The sequence below is a fragment of the Lagopus muta genome, chromosome 4 (assembly GCF_023343835.1).
Source record: "Lagopus muta isolate bLagMut1 chromosome 4, bLagMut1 primary, whole genome shotgun sequence".
NCBI lineage: Eukaryota > Metazoa > Chordata > Aves > Galliformes > Phasianidae > Lagopus > Lagopus muta.
Window position 1 is genome coordinate 62,653,006 of NC_064436.1, and position 21,684 is coordinate 62,674,689.

At 37.7% G+C, this 21,684-nt stretch overlaps 1 protein-coding gene across 1 annotated transcript in view; it reads right to left on the reverse strand.

The window, feature by feature from the left end:
• The window catches only part of FAM193A (family with sequence similarity 193 member A), a 70,771-nt gene that overhangs the window by 10,680 nt on the left and 38,407 nt on the right, over positions 1-21,684 (reverse strand). Inside the window, exons 8-16 of the mRNA XM_048942541.1 lie at positions 17,515-17,659; positions 13,183-13,260; positions 11,570-11,682; positions 11,178-11,420; positions 9,128-9,281; positions 8,851-9,030; positions 4,187-4,438; positions 1,637-1,835; positions 80-352 (exon numbers count right to left, since the gene is read on the reverse strand). Of these exons, the coding sequence (XP_048798498.1) occupies positions 80-352; positions 1,637-1,835; positions 4,187-4,438; positions 8,851-9,030; positions 9,128-9,281; positions 11,178-11,420; positions 11,570-11,682; positions 13,183-13,260; positions 17,515-17,659 (1,637 nt within the window). The remainder of the gene's footprint in view (positions 1-79; positions 353-1,636; positions 1,836-4,186; positions 4,439-8,850; positions 9,031-9,127; positions 9,282-11,177; positions 11,421-11,569; positions 11,683-13,182; positions 13,261-17,514; positions 17,660-21,684) is intronic.

Consider the following 21,684-nt stretch of genomic DNA (forward strand, 5'->3'; position numbering starts at 1 on the left):
AAACTACAGCAAACATACATAGAACTTCGATGTGTACTGGAGACAGTTACTAAAAAGTGTGTGAATTAGAAATCCTTACCTATTGATGAAGGTCTCTTAGATGATACTTTGAATTGGTTGCTGCTTGACTGCACTGTAGTAGCTGTGCAGGAGACAGAAGAAGTAGCAGAAGAGGTTGCCATGACAACTTTGTTAGCTTCCATAAAGGCATCCTGGAAATTGTACAGACATTTCTTCTTTGCAGCATTTTTCTTTTCTTTGCCATCAGTAACTGCTGATCCTTCATTGCTAGATGTGGTAGGAAGTGCTTCGGGTCTTATTTCTGAGAGTGCTGGCGTTAGTATATCATTCCCTTCAATTGAAGTGCACAGAATAATTAAGTATCACAGAATTACAGAATTGTCTTTATGGTACTCAGAATTAAACATGTAAGAATTTAGATGTGATGCTACAAGACCAACAAGGACACCTCGTTCAAGTTGGCTTAATCAGTTCAGCAAAGTGATCCCCTCCCTCCCAAGGACCTCTTGCCCTGAATACAGATGCAATAAAATGTGCTACTAAGTCTCAAAGCAGAAGTCAATAACCTTAAAGTTACAGTTTTAAGAATCCTGATATATGTGCAAACAAGTAGCAAAGATGCTACAGACCCATATACATTTATTGAAGAATTAATATTGGATACTTTATTACATGCTAAGCATGTAAACTTCAATATCTGAAGTCCACATTAGCCATGCAACAATTGCAACACATGAAGTAGCAGCACATTCTTCTATCAACATGGTACAAGACATCTTTAATTATTGGTGATTCCAGCTAACTATGGTAACACCTTTGTGATCAGACCTCCCACAGAAGCTTGCCACCAATCACCCCTTCGAAAAGGTACTCCTAACCAAGTCTGCACAAAGAGAAGCTACACTACTGGTGAGGTTCTCTGTAAGTTTCTCAATTTCTTTTCTTTTTAACATCACTTCAGTAGCTCGATACAAGCAAACAGCAAACCATTCTGAAAAATATTCAAATATAAAACCAGGCTTCCTTTTTCACACAAATTACATTTTACAAGAGCTTTTCTACTTCTTTGCTATGAGGTGAATGGAAAGGCACATACACACTTATTTCTCTATTAACCTCTTCTATTTAACTTCAACCATTAATATCTCCAAAAGCTTCCTGGCTTAAATCAACCTCTTTGTACGTGTATGCCTCTGGAATGACAAGGTTTATTTCTGTGCAAGGTAAGGAGGAGAATGCAGTACCACATTACCAGTGCTCTTGCAGTCCCATAGAAAATAAGCAGATCTTTGTGGCAGATAAAATGCAACTTAAGTTCTCCCTGACTTCCAATTTCTTTGCAGTCTTAAACATTCAAGATGAAAATATTTCTACAGTGGGCAGAGGTGAAAAACATTGTTATTCTTTTGCCTTTGGAGTCCTATTTCCAAGATGTAAGAATATATTTTCCAATTTTCAGTCCCACTCAAGTAGAAATGGCAGCAAATCCCTGCCAGAATCCCATCTCATTAAGAACATGATGATGAAACCTATCATTCCTGGAAATAAGTGCCACATTCCACTGCATGACAGAAGGATTTTAACTAGTCAGTGTCAAGTAATAACAAAACCTCACCAGGAATTGTATCAGGCAAAAACGTAGCAGGATTCCAGTTCTTGTCATTCATCATCTCTGATCCCCAGAGACTTATAAATTTAGAGCTATTCCAATCTGGAGTGCTCCCAAAACAGCTTGGATAAATATGATCTTGGAGAGATGCATTGAATACTTGATGCTTGTTTGAATGATTCTGAACTGGAGCTGGCGGTAATGCCTACAAAAATAGAGAGTATTTTCCTCATTGATATTCTATTTGCTTACACAGTCACTCCAACAGCAACATTCAAATCATAAATTGTTTCAATTGTGAAAGGCGTCATAAAAAGCTAAGGGTAATAAACGTTATTTCCCAGAATGATAAAAAGATCACTCTGTTGATTTTTAAAAGCAGATAATGTGTTACACAGATTTTATGTACAAGTGTGTGTTTTATGATCATAAACTTTTCCTTCAGGTTGTGATAACAGATGAATACGAAACAAAGCATCCTCCAAAAATGTTTGGGTTAATATATATTGGTGGATCCTCATTTTTCATCTAAAAAAGTACTTATGTCAATGTACAACTTAATAGGAATTATTATTACCTTCCAAAGCCCAAGATGCTAAAAGCAATCCTCCGTGACATGACAACCATTACTACACAAAGCAGCTGTGATAAAGGGATTACTAACACTTCAGGATTGGAAACAAGCACAGTAGAAAAACAAAACACTTATCTGAAAGCATCATTTTCAACTTGGTTCTATTTGTCTGCTTTTCTCATCTAGAAGTATTAACAGGTTCCTGACTTAAAACTTCACAGCAATGAATGCAACCTTCTGTTCTTAAAAGCAACCAAAAACAACAACAAAAAACCCCACAGAAATACTTTTTCTGTTCTATAAAGGCAAGTTGTTGCTCAGGGTTCAGAGACCTTGAGCAGTGCAAGCATTACGTTCAATTACCACCACATTTAAAAAAGCCAAAGGGAAGTGATTCTATCCTATTTCTGCACTACATTTAATGCAATGAAAAACCTAGACAGATTGTAGACAAGTATCAGCTGAGTTCAGTAACATTTCAGACACTAACATCTAAACACAATGAAGAAAACTCATCATATACCCAGTTACTCTTGTTTTTTTTTTTAATCCAGACATTTTCATCATCTGACTGATCTGGAAGGCTGAAGCAGCTCAAGCATCCTCCATAAAAGAAAACTTGGACATGTGGGTACAAAAGAAACATCACAGGGACAGAACAGCCTATCCATGATATAATGAACCAAGTCCTGACCTGATGGGGTTTATTAGCTGCTTTACTACCAGCTCTGCCAAATTCAAATACAAAATGTTCAAATACAAAAGCTCCCTAAAGCTTCAGCTTCCACATACGTCTTTCTAGCTCCCACATAACAAAAACACATGGAGCCCAGCTGGTTCAGGTGCTGTGCCAGAACTAGTAGATCAGGGCAGTACAACAAAGCCACTCAGTGCTAGCAGCTTGCCACTCCACATGGGGCTGCTGGTGTAGCCTCAAAAATACACTGCAGATGTTCCACCATGCAAAGATCTCTTGAAAAGAATGACAGCAGAGATAAGGGTATCACATGGATGGCAGCTTGAGTAGACTGCTACAAAGGGATGGGGAAGAGTGCAAGAAGGATGGCAGAAGATGGTGCAACAATTTGGGATGTCAGAAGAAAGGCTGTAGGCTGTTAAGAAATGTCAACACAACACAACAGAGAAGGAAGAGGTAACAGCAAGATAGGACAAACAAAGCTGATGTTAATAGCGATGCTAAAAATTACTCAATGATCATCACAGTGAGCTAATCTTCTCTCCTTGCAACCACAAGATCTCTGGATCAAAAAAAGGAAGGTGAGAGGAATGCATCATAGTAACCAGTCTTTGCCCCTTTAAGCAGGGCTCATAGTTCGACTGAATGAAATATGTGAAATGGCACCACATCAATGTCAATTCCTAATTTTTGATTCATGCTTCCAAAAGGAGACACCAGGCCTTAATCCATGCTCTGTACCACTTGCTTTTTCATTAATTACATGCTGAGTCAAAAGAATTTTGCAGAACCTGCAAAAAACCAAGTTCTCTCAAAGCACAAAAATCATTTATAAGACTCCTATGCCTAACTGTCTAAAAATAAAAAAGTGCTAGCATTTTGAACTAAAAATCTCAGAACATTATCGCCAAAATGGAATATTAAATTTTGACCTCCTATATATTAAATGAAGATTTAATTAGTCCTATTATACTGACGAAAGTCTCATTACTCTTCCCACCATTCCAGACCCATTTGACTCTAAATTCTTTCTAATGAAAGCAAGGAAATTATCAGTCTTCCTGTTGCAAACTACTCTTAGTTTAGCTGTGCGAGCCTTTCTCCAGTTCTGACTATGCCCCATTCCTTACACTTCACTATTCCCTCTAACAGGGAATCAGAATCCAAACAGACAACGATTTAAAAAGCAATGTTTACAGTTTTACTGATACTCAGTCACCTGCTAATTTATGCCAGCATACAGTAATTTCCTAGGATCGGGACACATCTACCTTGACAGGCTTACCTTATTGTGTGTAAAGGGGGAAGCTGTATACAAGGTGGGATGGATAAGTGGACGAGGAAGGTGGGGAATTGTATGCAATGGTATATGTCCATGGATATGAGGATAAAGATGAAGTGCAGGATGTGCAGGCTTTTCAGGATTCATAAACTGATGGCCAGCAGGCAGGCGTCCAGTTGCAAGTGCAGAGGCTGTTAGACCTGAAGCTTCTTGTTTGCAAACATGACATTCACAAGCATTTGGACCTTGGTCAGCCTGTAAATGCACAACAAAATACAATCAATGTACTTGACAATACAATGAGATGATTCTATACATCCTTTTTTCTTAATAATCATAAATACAATTTACTTTTGAATACATCTATTAATAAACCCAGAGCATCCGGAAAATTCCTTCATCATGAAAAAACATTAATAAGTACTAATGGAGGATCTTCATCTTAGATAAGCATGGAATGCTCTCAAGATCAACGTAGTTTGATACCAGATTTTGAATACCTACTATCAGTGACAGTAAGATAATTTGTATCGAATTATCAAGGACAGGCAGGAAGAGGAAACCTTGATAACATTAGATAGTTGCTAGATTAATTCCACTATAAAAATGGAATTGGATGTTTATATTTCATAATTTCCCAAGTATATGGAAAAACAGTACACACAACAGCAGTGGTAAGGGCTGATTAGCTGACAAAGTTGGAAAAAGCCCTAAGAGTTAGGGAGAGCATGGCCAGTAAGTCAAGGGAAGGGATTTTTTCCCTTTGCTCAGTGATTGTGAGATAAACCTGGACTGACGGGTCCTCAGTACAATAAATGAGAACACACTGGAGCAAAGGGTCACAGAGATGATTCAGGATTTAGAGCACACATCTAGGGAAGACTGAGAGGGCTAGGATTGTTTGGCCTCCAAGGAGAAGACTCAGGAGGATCTTACCCACGTGCATGAATACCTGACTCAGGGAGAGGAGGTAAGCAAAGATAAGAGAGCCAGGATCTTCTCGGTTGTATCCCATGAAAGGATGAGAAAAAACAGGCATGGATTGAAATACAGGAAATTCCACTCCAAGTGTTTATGTACTTATTCTATTGTGAAGGTGGCTGAACACTGAAGCATGTTATCCACAGCAGTTTTGAAGCCTACAATCCTTTGTGATATTCAAAATCCAACTGGACACAGAGCAGAGCTGAGGCTCCTCCTGAAGAATTTGCTTTGAGTAGGATGGTAGGACTAGATCACTGCAGAGGTCCCTTCCAAATTCACTTACTATGCAGCTGCCTTACAAATAAATGCATGCCTTCCTGGAATCTTTTACTGATCATCTTCAGACTCTAGTCTTTAAAGGACTCAGGTACTCTGAAAGAAAAGACACTCAGGAAAGAGCTGTGTCCATTTTCTTCTCTCAGCTTAGTACTTTTTACTACGACTGTCAACTGACATTTTACTGAAAGACAGTTTTACCAGAAGGAATACAGGAACGCTCCCAAACTGTTACTTCTCCCCAATAATGAGGCTTTACACATCTTTTCCAAGAAGCAACAATAGCTTCTTAGCTTAGCTTTCTAGAAAAGAATTGACAGGTAGCATGCATGCTTTCCTCTCAGAAACACATAACACTTCATCTTAACTTAGAAATATTACAGCCTTTGACAAAGGTTTTTTTCGAAACATGAAGATTTCTTAAACCATATACAACAAATGAATGAATTAGATCTATTAAGAGTAAATACAACTTTTTCCTGAAACAAGTATTATCACAAGCAACAAGTAATAATCTAATAACAAAATAAAAAGAGGAAAAATAAACAAAAAAAGCAATGTGAAGATTCAAAATCTGATTCTGACCAGCCTTTGGGTACTTGGTATGAAAAAGGAATTTAAAGTGGAATTAAGAAGTTGATGGAATCAATTAATGACAGAATCACAGAATGGTTGAGGTTTCTTGGCAGAGACCTCTGAGCCTTCTGGGCCAAGCCCTGCCCCAGCAAGACCACCCTGAGCAGGATGCACAGACCCACATCTAGGCTGCTTTCACAGATGCCTGAGGAGGAAACCCCTCAGGCTCTCTGGACAGCCCTGTGCCAATGTTACATCATGCTCACAGCAGAGAAGTACTTTGTGGAGTTCAGATGGAATCTTCTGTGCTCTCATTTGTGCCCAGTGCCTCCTGACCTGGTACTGGTCACTAATAAGCAGAGTCTGACTCCATCCTTTTTGCACCCTCCCTTCAAGCCTCTCATCCATCAGAATCCCCAGGTCCTCCTCCAAAGGGCTGCTGTCAATGAATTCTTCTCCAAGCTAGTGCACAAATCCACCAATGCACAAGATCACCGGAATGCTCAGGCATGATCAGCCCTTGCTGAAATATTGCTGAGTGGCTCAGATCATCTCTTCATCTCCTACATGCCTTAATGTGCCTTCCAGGAAGATTTGCTGCATGATCTTTCTGTGCCTCTAGTTCACCAGGTCTTCATTTCTCACTTAAAAGCAGGAATGATATTCCCTCTTTTCCAGTCACTGGAAACTTCAACTGACAGCCATGATTTTTCAATGTGATGGAAACAGCAAAGAGATCCCCATGGACCTATTCGTCCTGAGGCTGAAGAGTCCCAGCTCTGAGCATCTCTTCAAAGAAGAGGTTCCCTAGGCCCTCCATCATCTCTGGCAGCCCTGTATTGCACTCCTTCCACAGTATCCAGGTTTCTCTTACATGGGAGGCCCAGAACTAGATACAACACTCCAGGTGTAGCCTCACCAACACTGAGCAGAGGGAAATGATCACCTCTTTTCAGTGCTGATATTCTGCCTAATGAAGGCAGGAAATTAGAAATTTCAATAGATGGTACAAAATGATCTCCAACACATCAGTGAAATGAATCACATGAACGCAGCATTACAAAGTAAATACTCAGCTTTGATAAAGAAAAATTATCAGGCAAAAAAAGTCATTAGGAGTTCTTCAGAATTTTTTCCCTCCCCCAAAGCAAACAGAAAAAAAGGGTTAAATAACATCTTAGGGAAGTAACCTAAACTGTAGGGTGAAATGGAAGCAGACTTATATAATTTCAGCATCATTTGATTTTCTGCAACAAATGTGAAATCTGTTCACCCGTTTCCAGTTAGCTTGACAAGCTAGATGTCTCAGCACGTTTAATTACTGCATCAGTAAGTCATACATAGAAAAAAGATTTCTCAACAAGCTTGTTGAGAGAAGTTGCAGCTTAATACTCAAAAGACACTAGAAAATCCTTCCACCAAAAGGCCTTACAGACATGCTAACCACAGGGGACACCTAACAGCAGCTCCCACCTGACTATCAACTAATCACAGAATTGCTGGGGTTGGAAGAGATCTCCAAGAGTTCATGGAGTCCAACCCCCCTGCTAAAGCAGGTACCCTACAACCTACCCTGGTGTCCAGCCAGGTCTTGAAAGTTTTTGCAGGAGGAGACTCCAGAACCTTTCTGGGCAATCTGTTCCAGTGCTCTGTCACCATGCCATAAAGGAAGTTCTCCCACATATTTGTATGAAATTTCCTCTGTTCAAGTTTTAGGTCACCGCTCCTTGTCCTGTCACACCACCAAGAAGAGCCTGGCCTCATCCATTTGTCTCCCACTTCCTTTTACATGTTTTTAAACATTTTCGGATACTTCCTCAGTCTTCTTTTCCCCAGGCTGAACAGACCCAGTTACTCAGTCTTTTCTCATATGGAACATGCTCCAGGCTCTTAAATCACCTCTGTGGCCCTCTGCTGGACTCCTAGGAGATCCCTGTCTTTTCTGCACTGGGGAGCCAAGAACTGGATACAGCATTTCAGATGTGGCCTCACCAGGGCAAAGTAGAAGGGGAGGATCAAACCCCTCAAAGACTTCCATTGGCATAGAATCCTTTGTACAATAAGAGTGATTTTTAGAGTAACATTTCCTCTCTCAAAGTAGTAAACTCATGTTAGAACTGTAGGATAACTCAGATTGAAAGAAACATAAAGACAAGTCCATCAGATGAATTATTTTGATAGTCATATAGAACTACTTGTTTGGCTGTTAAACCAGACCCCACTACCTGCTGAGCAGATACTCTGGGTAAAGTTTCCTGTGTGTTTTAGTGAACTTACAGAAGAGAGTGCAACAACCTTGAACAAAAGCAAGAAAACAAAAAAAGAAAACATGCAAATACCCCAAAAACACACAATAATAAAAAACCCACACATTATCCATACAACAGGCTACTACCCAGCATTTCAGCAAGACAAATTAGTCCTCAGATGTGACATTAAAAAGCACCCATTAACAACATGCTCTCATTGTAATCCCCCCAATAGCAGTTTCACATAACACCAACATTTAACAAAGACCGAGCTGAAACCACCAAGATACATTTCTTAGTATCTGTTTCTCATTCATATAAGCACAAGATAGAAATCACTTCTACTGAAAACATCTTTAATATAATTAATGCGTTTCAGGTTGTGAAAAAAGAAGGATATTACCTAGGACAATAGACAATCAAGTGAAACATATTTTAGATATCGCAGCTACCTACCGATAACTCAATATATTCAAGTTAAAGATATAATTCATATTGAAGATATAAATGTATTATCACTCAAGCAGTCAAATTTCTGATGTTACTGAAAGGTTGTATTTTTTTCTTCATAGGTTACAATACCTGTTGACTAGGGTAAGAAGGTGGTGGACTATCCATTTTCGCTTCATCTTTCCTTAATGCCCTTTTTCCTAGAGATATTTCCTCCTTTTGAGTCCCTGGAGGCTCACCACTACTTTCTCCATCCGCTTCTTCATCATCTGCTTCTGAGGAGCTGCTGCTAGTACTGCTCACCTGAGGAGACTGTGTAACATTAACTCATTAACACGGGAGTGAAGGACAAGCTTTTCTTCAGCAGTAAGATCCAAATGCCAGAAAAAAGACAATCTAAGTGTTGTACCTCATCTTTCAATGCCATGTTTTCATCTCCGCCATTTAGCTCACTGTGAATTCCATTCATGTTGGCTACCACTTCTGCATCATCGTAATTATTCAGTGGGTAGATATCAGCAAACTTTGCTGATAATGGTGCAACATCTTCATCATCACTACCACTGAGAGGAAAAGAGGCTTAGATAAATCCCAGTGCTTAGTAACCTCAGTTATTGTGAAAGTAGTCACCAAAAATTAAGTTGAGAACATCACTTGTATAAAAATCCCAATTAGGAATTCAACTCTTCTCTTTTGAGTTAACTGACCTTACTTTTCAAATTAAAAAACAAATAAAATCAAGCAATCTCTGTACACTCCTACTAGATACAGTGGCTTCATGCCAGAACAGAAAGTAAGATTCTCTGCTATTTCTGTGTAAGATATTATTCCATCAATGTCTTGTGACCAAGAAATCTACTGTCTTTGTAATGACAGGATACAGATGACCTTTAATTTGATGAAAAAATGCCAATGATTTTGCTTAAAGAAAGTGTGAAGTGACAAAACAATATAATACATACACAATATGTAAAACAAGTAACTTTAAGTAATCAACATTGAACATGTCAAAGTAAATCTTGAATTTCTCAACTGCCATTAGTTCCTAAATGACCCTTCACCTAAGTGCTTTCCTGATAACCTGCTTTCAGTCTTAACAGAAGTCCTGTTTCCCCTTTTACAGTCAGCTAGAACATGCATGTTTTAGTACCCATTCTAGGGAAATGTTGCAAAGATTCTTTAATTCATGTTTTTACAGCAATCCAAAGCTCTTAAAAAACAGCTCTCACACTGAGCACCGTATCTTTTTACATTCTATGAGACACTTCACCAAAATTTAAGTGATGGCACCATAAGTCACGCTTCAAACGTGCAACAAGAACATAAAACAAGCAGGGTTAGGTCCAATACAAGAAATGCCTCTCCCTCAAGAAGCAGTGATATTTCCCTTTAAAAAAAAAATAATGAAATAGACTACTTACACAGTATATACTTGGATACAACTTGTTTATTTTCTGAACTCTGCATTCTTTGTTTCAATTTCAGCATCAAAGCTCATGAAAGTTCACAGAAATAGCAAACATGCTTATGCAGCAAACTGTATTGCCACATAACCTGTTTTCAAACATGTCCCAAATTGATACAGAAACTCTAGTCCTGTTATGGAAGTGTAAACCATACATTACAGTGGATGCAACAGGAAACTGAACTTAGTAAAGTCATTTCATCAGAAGCATCCCCTTCATCTGTGCTCCATCATTCACCACACCACATTAACACAGTTCTAATGACAATTCCTTGACTGTACAGTCATCACGTACTTCAGTAGCATTCCTACCAGTACTGAAGACTTTTTTTTTCCTCCTCTTTCTTTAAAACATTCTTCTGGAATTTCACCTGATTAGAGACTGATGGCTAGTTCCGCCCAAACTGCATACAGAAGTCAATCAACCAGTTTTATACTGCCAGAATTATGGTGGAGGCAGAAGTCTGCCATTAGACTAAAGCCTCGAATCTCACTGTGATCTCAACAAAATAAGAAAGGGTGGCAAACACTTCTGACAGGGAGAACTCTTGATGCAATTCTCCAGTTAACACGCCTTCAGTAAGCCTAATAAAAGCTTTTTAGGAACTAAAGAAAAAATATATCATAAGCAGCAACCATTACTCAAAGAAAAAAATATCACCATTTACCTTGTTCAAATTAAGAAAATGTGCTATTTTAAACTGATGCCTTAAAGCATGCTTGTAATCTCAAAGCAGAAAAGTACATATGATGCATACATCTAGCAGTGCTGTTAAGTCCAAATCTTGGAAAATTAAAAAAAAAAAAAAATCAGGATTTTTGTTTCACAATAGATAGAACTGGACTTGGGGGACTTCTGAATTCAGTATCAGGATTAACTTATTTTCTTATAATTTTCTGATTTTAAACAGAATTATCTAACGGTGGTCAGCCTGCATAACTTGCCTTCTGAAGTTCAATTCAGTATTCCAAATTGTTAAAACTGAGAACTTACAAAGTTGGTGCAGAACCATTGTCTGCGAGGATCAGCCTCGGATGTTGCTGAATTGTTATAGGTGAGCTGGAACCCGATCCTGAACTTGCTGAAGACATACTAGGTGGGCGGATCTCAGATAGATAATCCGGAGCTGAATCAATTTGCAGTGGTAACTGGTTAATGTGGATATCATCCGTTATAGGAGAATCCATGATGCCACACGTCAAAATGTGTGAAAGGCTGCAGTCATCACAAGTACACCTGTTCAAGAATTAAGATTACACACTTTTATGACCTTCAAGCATTCATTTGAAGTAACCAGACTCTTTCTTGCAATAATGTTTCCTTTTTTCCTCTAACACGAGAAATGAATCATTTATTACGATTTCAAGTTAAAAACATCTGCTCACCTTCTTCTATAATTACAGTTGGGACAGTCAGGCATGCTCAAACGTGATGACAGCATGTGCCTCATTGTATCTGTGAAGTTGTTCTCCCCAGCTAGTGCTTTCTTGTTATTAAGCTGAAGTAAATTATAAAGGCATTGTTTTAGTAGTGCAAGTCTTTCCATTAACAATTCAATAGCACATCTGATTAACAAATGGCATAATAAAAAAGGGTTCTTTGGGCAAGATATTTTAAAAGAAAGTTTTATCAAAGCAGTGTTTTAACCACAAGTTAAAAGATTCCAATTTACAAACAACACACTTTTGGCACTCAAACTTCAAAAGAAACTGTGTTTCTTCTATGAAAAAGGAAAGTAGTCATGTCCACCTCCTTTAGTCATTTGTAAGTGCATCCTGCATGGTATTTCTGCTGATAAATACTGAACTTGAGCAGTTCTCATCTTGTTTCATGGTATGGACAAAGGACACAGATGACAAATGAAGAAAGAATGCAAACTCATCCTTATCTTGCAAAGAAAAAAATATTAGCACTAATTGTGCAGCCACAACTGGATAAACTCAAGCAAAGAAGTAGCTGCCCAAAATAAGATTTCACCACTCTAGTGAAAAAAAAGAAAATCCAAATAACCCCCAACTGGCAGAGGTCTAATCCTGAAAGCACTTAATTTCATTAGATACCTACAAACCTTAGGTTAAACAAGGATGCGCCTAAGCTTCAGACCTGACCCTTACCCAAGCAGCCATTTGCTTACAGCTCACTTAAGCCCAATTAGGATCAAGTAAAAAGAGCATTTTTCCTCAAGTCCTCTGAGGAGCCCTGTTCAACCGATGCTCTGAAGTTGCAGCTAACAAATGCTTATGTTCCATATAGACAAAAGTACTGATGACCTTTTTGAGCAATTTAAGCTTAAGTTTACTAAAACGTACAATCATACGCTCTAACTCATGACTAGCATTTCTTTCCATACAGTGGTACATGAACAGAGATCCAATCTTGGCTTTAGCCTAATCACTGTAAACTGTTATGGAAAGGATAATACACGCTTGAACAATTTCAGGCTAGAGAATAGTGTGTCTTAAACAGCAGATACAGAGAAGTACAGCTGGCCCCTCCCTGGCTACAGCTTAAAATCAAGCAGGTAGCTCTGCTCAAGCTTTACCCCCAGAACAAATTTAAGAGCCCTCTCCAGGATTCCCAGCTCCAAAGTCTGAATAGATGCAATCATCTTGCCCTGCTGCTGTTTCTCTCAATCCGCAGCTCTGATACACAGGAGAATTTGATACATTCTCAAACACAATACTCCCTATCACGTACATCAAGGCAGCTCTATGCTCAACGTTTTAGATCCCACTCAGAGGCACAGAGAATTCTCCTTCCATAGCATCAAGAATTTTAACACTGCACATTCAGTGCTAAGACCACGGTGCTTGTTTTTACCTTTTAGTAACTCTACTTGGATCTCGCTTTGTATTTTAGCTGATCAAGTTTAAAGCCTGGCATAGTCACACAACCAGATCATGCAGAACTAGTATAATACACTATACTCAAACATTTGCATTTTGAAAATACACATGGAATATTAGTATTACTTAACATGGTTTAAAAAAAATCCTACCTGCTCTTCAATAAAACGCCTCTGTTTAAAAAATTCCCAGTCTTCCTTTAGCATACGTTGTTTTGTTTTCATTGCCATCTAAAACAGAATTAAAGGAAAACTCAGTGGTTTAATCACAGAGATCATATGCTTATAGTCAGTTGTTCTATCAAAGTTTTGTGAAATGTAACTTACCTGTATCATTTTTCAAGCACTTGCATACTCAGTCACTTATTTCATTTCCTAACCCTACTATTTGAATCAGTTAAATAAATAATTTTTATTCATTTACACTTCAAGTCAGATTTTTCCACTATTATTCCTTAAGGATTTGTGTGTATTTGCTTCTTCCTCTCAAAAAATTAAGTATTTTCATAGTATTTTTCATAACTCGTGCTTGGCATTAAATCTTCCACATCTCAAATCCACTGAAATCCATTAAAATGTAGTGACAAGAGTTTTGGCAAGGCCTCAACGCAGGCACAGTGCCAACCCATGTACCACATGTAGAACTAATCTATGAGTGTAAAAAATTAGAAGAGTAAACATAAAATGAAGTAGTGACCTCGACTAACACTACTCCTTTTACCTCTATGTATTTCATGCCTATGGTTTACTTAAAGCTGGAAAAATATTTTATAATGACTAGGCCTCAAATCACACTGTAAATGCAGAGTCCACAACTTCTTGTATGGAAACAACCTTTTTTAATTTAGTGAACAAACTCACTGACAAAACCCAAAAATTTCCATGAACTTTAACAGAGCAAAACACAAGAACAAAAGTTTCTCTTGCTGTATATTGCACCTTTTTAAGAGCACTGGCTCGCTGGTCAATAAAATCAATTATTTAGGTTATCTATTTTTTTTTTCCATTTATTTTATTAATAAAGAGAATTCTAACACTAGAATATACCAAACTTTTTCATAAAGATTTGTTAAAAAAAAAAATCAGAGTTCAGTAGGTTATGCCACTGCAATCTTTCTTTTTTCTTCAGAAATGTCTCCCAAAACTCATACTTGAACTGAAGTTGTATGCCAGAATATTAATTGGAGTTATTGCTACTACCATTATTTAACAAGGGAAACTGAAGTTCTAAAACTGGGAATATGAAACAGCGTTAAGTGGCAGAGTTTCACCTAATCAATTTGTAACACAATCAGCAGCATGCAATTCTAATTACTACTGTGAATTTTGATTTCCCTTGGTACTGTGAGGCTACAGGAGTAGCAAAAAAAAAAAAAAAAAAAAAAAAAAAAGAGTTAATTGTGCTCATGCATGTGCCTTTTAAAACAGAACAGCATGTATGAAATACCCTTGAAGCACTGGTACCATTTCTTAGACACTACTAATTACTGCAGAGCCTGAGACCAGTAGAGGGAGAGATTTCATCTTGGTTGCATTATCGCCATCTGAGCACCTTAAAGCTACATTCAGAATCAACAGAACTCATAGCTTTCAATGCCCAGACATGTTACCATTAAAGACAGGCACCTACACTTGTTTAAAATTGCCGATGCATTAACTGGGAGCTGCCTACTCAATCAAGCCTGCCAAGAAACTGACAAGGAAAATAGTATGGTTTAACTCTTGGTACTCTTAACTATTAATGGAGGAAGGAGCTGGAATTAATGTTTTCCTACTTCCAGCTTAGCAGTCTTTCCTATAGCCCTGTCTGCAAGTATCTTATTAATTCCATGAATAACAGGCTATCACTTGTACCATCTTTTTTTTTTTTTTTCCACCCATGAATATTTGTTATTTCAGTAGAACAAAAGCAGCTTCAACACAAACCACATGATTCATGCCCAAGAAATCTTTTGGGACATGGGAGATACAAATTCAGATGTATCAAAAAGAAAAATTTACATTTCAATCTTGCACGTCTGCAACAAATACACTAGCAATGCTGCCCAATGGGGGAAAAAATGTCCCCCGCCACGCTTCTTCCTTCTGCCCTGTTTATTCAAAGGCTAACAAGCATTTGAGATCAATTAGACATGCTTAAGTGAGACAGGCAGGTGAATAAGTACTTCTTCCCTCTGAAACAGATTTAATCATAAAACAAAACCAAGTATGGTCAGAACTGACATATAACAATAGATCTCCTACAAGAAACTCTGATGCTTGCACACATTTGGAAGCATCGAATATCCTGTGATACTTTAAAATCTATCACATGCAGACAGTACCTTTGAGCATCCTAAACTCCATCTGTCAAAGTGATCAATTTCCTACCCTGTTTGATTTACGTAGGTAGTATAAAGATAACAAAATAACACCAACAAATATGCCTGTAAAATACAAAAATTATTTTCTACTCTGCTCACCAGAACTCTTAACCACCTCAACAGAGAGCTGAACAAGAAACTCTGTGCTCTCAAGGCGCTGTGCAAAGGCAGCTCTGTACTCCTTCGTTCTGTGGGAGCCAGCAGTATTAAAAATGGAAATGCCCACAAAGTACATATGATTATCTAGCCATTACCTATGGTAATGATCCAAATATATTTCAGACTTCTCAAGTTAAATACAATCTAAACTTGGTAAGGAAAATACTAGGACCTGGAGGCACAGACTACATTTATTTAAACTCTTGTATTTCAGATACTTTGAACATCTTCCTCAGACCTGAGCTAGTCACAAATAAAGGTGCTGGCACAAACAAATGATTTGCTTGAATTTTATTACAATGTACACCCCATGAAAGAGGAGTGCATTAGTACTACAAGCCTGTGTGTGATACAGCTGTCTTACAGTCTTTTAAAAAACTGCATTATTCGTACAGAACAAGCATCAAAACACCATAGGAGAGATCTGTATTATCTCCATTGATTCCTTGTCTGAACATTGAGGTATAGTTCCAAAGACAAAGAAGGATCATTTATCTGTGCTGATCTGCGTGTTCTAACCTTTGATACACCAGCAATAGAACTTAACTGTTTTATTGAGCCAAGAAGCAAGAAATGAACATGCATTCACAGTTAAGATCAACAGTTTCCATAGTAGCTGGGCTCTCCAATTTCTACTTGACAAAAATATCCCTGCAAATGCAGGTAAGATGGTCATACTGAATTGCACATTTTTGATTAAGAAAGTATAATAACCATCCACAGATAACATCAACATGGGTTTTAATGAGAGAGTGAAAATTGTTTATGTGCAAATTACCAATTTTTATAGAATGTATTCATATTTAAGTTCCAACATGATGAGAACTGAATTGGGATCCCTTTCTTACTGTGGCAGCAATGACAGCCACAGCACCCTGATATCATAGGGAAAATGAATTGTAGTTACACAACATAAGAAATTTCACTGAGCTGCCATCTATTATTTAGGTGCACAAAAGCAGCCTGACCAAGAGAAAACTTGGTAATTGATAGCTCAGTGATGCAGACCCTAAATATAGAACAATCTCCAAAAATAAAGTTAGTTATGCATCATCTCCATCTTGAAGGCTCTGAAATTACTAGAAATTTACTTAAATCTTTATCACAGAGAAGAGCCACTGAAGGACATTTTACAGTGTTACTATAACACTTGAAGGCATCTTACTACTCATAAGAGTAGCGTAGCATTAGTAAGACTTACATTAGATCTCCATACTTGTAATGCTCATAAAACTTTAAAATACAAGTAGATCTATAAAACTCTACCTTCAGTTACTCCAGTTGTTTGAACTAGGGACAAAAAGCAAGTAACTGTAGGAAAACATAAACACTTTCCAAATAAACAGCAAACTTTTCTAAAAGCGAGCTCTTGATAATATACGAATCAGAACAGTAACACCACGCTCTGTAAAACAGCATAGATACAGAATAAGCTGTGAAAACTCACAATTAAAAAGCAGGTGACCACAGATGTCTCAAATACTTCTGTAGTGAGACTTACAAGCTCTGCTTTTGAAAGCTGTACAAAGGTCACTGTCACGCTACAAAACATGTATAAATACAAGTCATTTTAAAGCCATCTCTTCTTATTAATTTCACTCAATGGAATTATTTTTGAAGCCTAGTATTCAGGGATTTTTCTCCCCCTAGTAATAACCAGGGAAGAAAGTTTCATATTCATGCACTACAAGTGTTTTATAGACAAAAGCCACTCAAAAATATCCCCAAGCCACAGCATAACAACTTGCTACAATAACATGATGGTGTTTTTGTAAAATTACTGTTCCATTTTGGCATATTAGAGTTCTTCTCTATTTTGAAAGACCGACATCACCAAAAAGGTTACATTTTGCAGCTTCAAAGCTCTGGAAAGGAATACCAAAGAAATTCATCACCAGAGGCACAGCCTTCCATGGGCCACTCCCAACATAATTAGTCATGAAACTGTTTACACAGTTCTTACCTGTTCATCAACATAATCATCTATTCTTTTCTGGCATTCAAGCCATGCTTCAGCAACTTGCCCCATTTCCTGTTCCAGCTGATGATACCTTTGTAGCAAGGTACTATACATATCTTCACTACAGGAATCGTGTGTTGTTCCAAGCCTACAAGATCAAGCAGCACTTGTTACACATGAGATATTTGACTGGAAGAAAAAAAAAAATAAACCAATAAAAACAATCACACATAGTTCTACCAGTCCAGAAAGTGTTGAAGTGCAATTATTGATACACCTAGGCCCACGTAGCTGCCTGCATCTCAAAACGAATACTTTTAGTCATTTTTCAAAAAATACCCAACAATTGTTCCAGTGTTCTATAAGCAATAATAGAAAGAATGTGGGAAGTGCAACCTTTCTGGAGCCTCTTTCCCATGGGTAACCAGATGTCAACCCTTCTGAGCAATACTTACTCTCAAAATTTCGATGCTTGATATATTTATCCTTTCAAATCCTACAGGCTAAATATACCTGTTGACTGTTTACTGAATAGTTAGATTGTAAAAATAAAGCCAGCTCATTAATCTGAACTCTCATGATCAATGCTAAAAACATTACTAGACAAACTGGAGGTCCAGTTGGGGAAAACACTGTGAAATGATGCAAGAGAAATAACTTGGTTGTATGCAGTAATCTACTAACACTTGAGATGCAACATCAACTTCAAAATGCATTTATGCCATTCACTGATGGCTGCCCTCAAAAGGGGTCCCAGGAACAGGAAAAAGACTTCATTTCTTTTCAAATACTTTGCTTTCATAATTGATTTACTTATTTATGGTATTTGCTGTAAAGCACATCATCACAATGACTCAAGTAAATAAGCAAGCTCCCTAAATCCTGACTACAAAAACAAGGAGAAGTCAAAATTATCTTAGGTATAAGATTAAAGCACACTGAACTGTAATGACCTATGAATTGGTACAGACTAAAGCTTCTCAACATTACTTTTACTGGGTAATTAAGGAGAAACCAGCTGACACTTAACTAGGCACAGAGGTTGTACATTGGTCAAAGGGCTTGACAAGCCACTGCCAAAACCAAATCCCAAACATCTTAGCAGTTGACATCAAAGCCAAGATCCAGCATTTCTGGGAGGTTTGTCACAGATTTCAACCACAACAGGATGCTAATCCAAACCAAGAACCTATCACCCTGCCTATGAGCCCTTAAATTCAAGGTGGCAATTAAGTATAAACAAGCTGAACAGACAACTCAGCGATCATTAACTTACGGCCCTTAAACATCACTTCACCAATGAACTCAAGTTTCATACTGTTGGTTTTGCAACCTGCAACACAACCACTTTAGAAGGCTATGTGAACAATTCTGTACACTAGAAGCTCAGGAAATCCTCCTATGATAGGGTGCAAAAACTACTTCAAAGGCATATGGCCATTTTAAGAATCAATGTTTCATGATTTTTCCTGAATATCAGTCCAAGCACTGACAATTCCTAATCTTAGATCACAATTCACTCCTTTTCCTAAAGCCTGTGGTTTTTCTTTATATAACATTGTGCAAAATTCTGATCCTTACTTCACAGGAGTCAAATTTATTCTCAGAGCTGCCACTGAATAGTACTATTCTTACAAAGATCAGTTCTGCATAAAGTCTAACTTAAGTAGGATTTGAAGTTACAAGTAAAACTTTTTAAAAGATTTCTGTTAACAATGCAGCAGAGTCAATACCTTCAATTTTTACTGTGACTCTTGAGTAGAGATCAACACATTTACATGCTGTCATTAAATGTATTGGAATCCCCAAGGCATGTGTAAACAAATAGGTGATAGGATTACTTTAAATACTGAAAATAAACCCTTACGAATTATAGTGTCTGATCTAAAAGTCCTCCTGATTGATTAATTGCTTCTAAGCATATGGGCAGTTCTTACTGCTGTCTGCAGACTGCACAACTCAACACAACTCCTAAAGAAACCAAAGGCTGCAGTTTGCTAAGATCCTGCTAGTCTACACTGAGTAGATGACCAGCCCTGGAACAGCTAACCTTGTATCATCTAGTTAACCCACCTCCCCCCCAAGACTGCCTACATTTAAGTGCCCTTAAGAGAACATCTTGCAGATGTCAAACATATTTGATAAATACTTTAGTTGGTGTGCTGTGATAATTCCAAGTCTTTTGAAAAAGCCAGAGACATACAAATGATGTAGTAATTTAGCTAAGGGATGAAAGAAAGGGATGAATGCTCAAAATCTAAATAAAGCCAAGATGCCAAAACAACACTATTTCACATCTTGAGAAGAATAAAACAAGGAAGCCAATGTCTTCTGTCATGGAACTCTGGCAGCACTTTATCTATTGCTTAAAAGAAAGACTTTCTAACTGCATCAAGGCAAAATTGAAAAGGGTTACATGTCAATTAGGATTACAACCAGAAGAATACCCCTACCAGACAACTTTATTGCCATTTATATGCCATTTGTTATTTTGCGTGGGGTGGGAAGAAAAGAAAGGGTCTAATCAGGAATCTGGACTGTGGCAAAAAAAAAAAAAAAAGTCCATTTTGTATCCTAAACAAGGAATAAGACCACCTGTACTTCAATAAGTTTGAAAGAAAACAGGTGATTACTCCTAGAATTTATAAGAGGAATAGGTTTCTGTTGGGAAAATACATGAAGTCCAAAATGCCTTTTTGTAGAAAAGCAGACTACATAACGCTCCTGCAAACTCTTCTAAAGAGTTTTCCAGTGCTTTGCAGTTAAATTGAAGTATGTGCTTAAGGCAATAATTCAATACGAGATTTATTCAAATGAGTCTCAAATTTCTGAACATTTCAGACAGAGCAATCTCTTCATGACAGCTACACGAACAATTAAAATGCAAGTATTTATTGTAATTGTATCACATCAAATAGAGTTTCCAGAACTATTGACGTCTGAGCTTAGGAATATTTCTGTGATAGCTTAAAAGATCTATCCCAACCAAGATGCTTTCTCTTCTTTTGTGAACTAGCAAAATAGCAAGAGCCTGTTTGTTGGAATGCTAATAGATGCAACATCTAGAAATAAGACCAGTTAGGCGATTAAGGAACCTCAGACTCTCAAGAAATAAAAATAAAAAAAACAATATATGCATGTATAAAAAGGATTTTAGCTACAAAATCTATGGCATCTGTTAGACACAAACTACTCAGATCTTCCTTCTTTGAATTGGCTGAACCTCTCATTTCCTTGGGAATTTCTAGTGTACACATTACAGATCACCACTCTACAAATGCAACCCAGTTTGCAAACTGGGCATTATTCCTTCAAAGAAAGGTTCTTAAAGGTATGAAAGCAGCAGCAAACAGTGAAAAAAAGCCAATACTCATCTGCTACTCAATAAGAAATGATTGGGAAGCTAGACTGATTCTGATGCTTGCCCAAGTGAGGCCTCTGCTATGACATCCTCTATTGTACAAGATACCAATTTCCCAATAGAAGGCAAATTACTCTAATTTTTCAGGAAAGACTAAGGCCTAAAAAGCTCACAAGTAAAAAACATGCAATATATGAAAAGTAACAGCAATAGTCCATGCTTACAGAAGAAACAGGATAGAAATCATGGAATAGGAGAAGTCTGTGCTGAATCTCTCCTTTCAACAAGGCTCGAGAGAATCAGTGTTGGCAAAACCATTGCTTCTTAACTGAAACACTCTTAAGACTACTCAGGAAACACAGACATATCCAGAAAGGAATTCCTGAAGGAAGAGGATTCTGTCTTTAAAACTTGATGATAGCTGTCACTACAGTGAAGATCTGTAAGGAAACAACTTCTCTTGCTTAGGTTTGAATTCCAGTAGCATCTGAGAACAAGGTAAACACAAGCATTCCAACACCTCTGTTAAGAAATGACTCTAAGTTTCACATAAGACCATTCTTATCTCTGTAGGTAAAGTATCAAAAGCCTCAATAAACCAGAAACTGATGGATCAAGAAGTGCAGAGAAGCCTTGGCAAAAAACATTCAAGGTGGCTGAAGACAGCGTCACTGAAAATAGTACTGGGAAGTCAAGCACAGATCAAAGAGATCAAAGGGAAAGCATGCAACTGAACAACACGTTTAACAGAGTGACAGAATTACCTGCCCAAAAAAGAAAAATGGGGCCTTGGTAGCAACCCAGTACTGAGT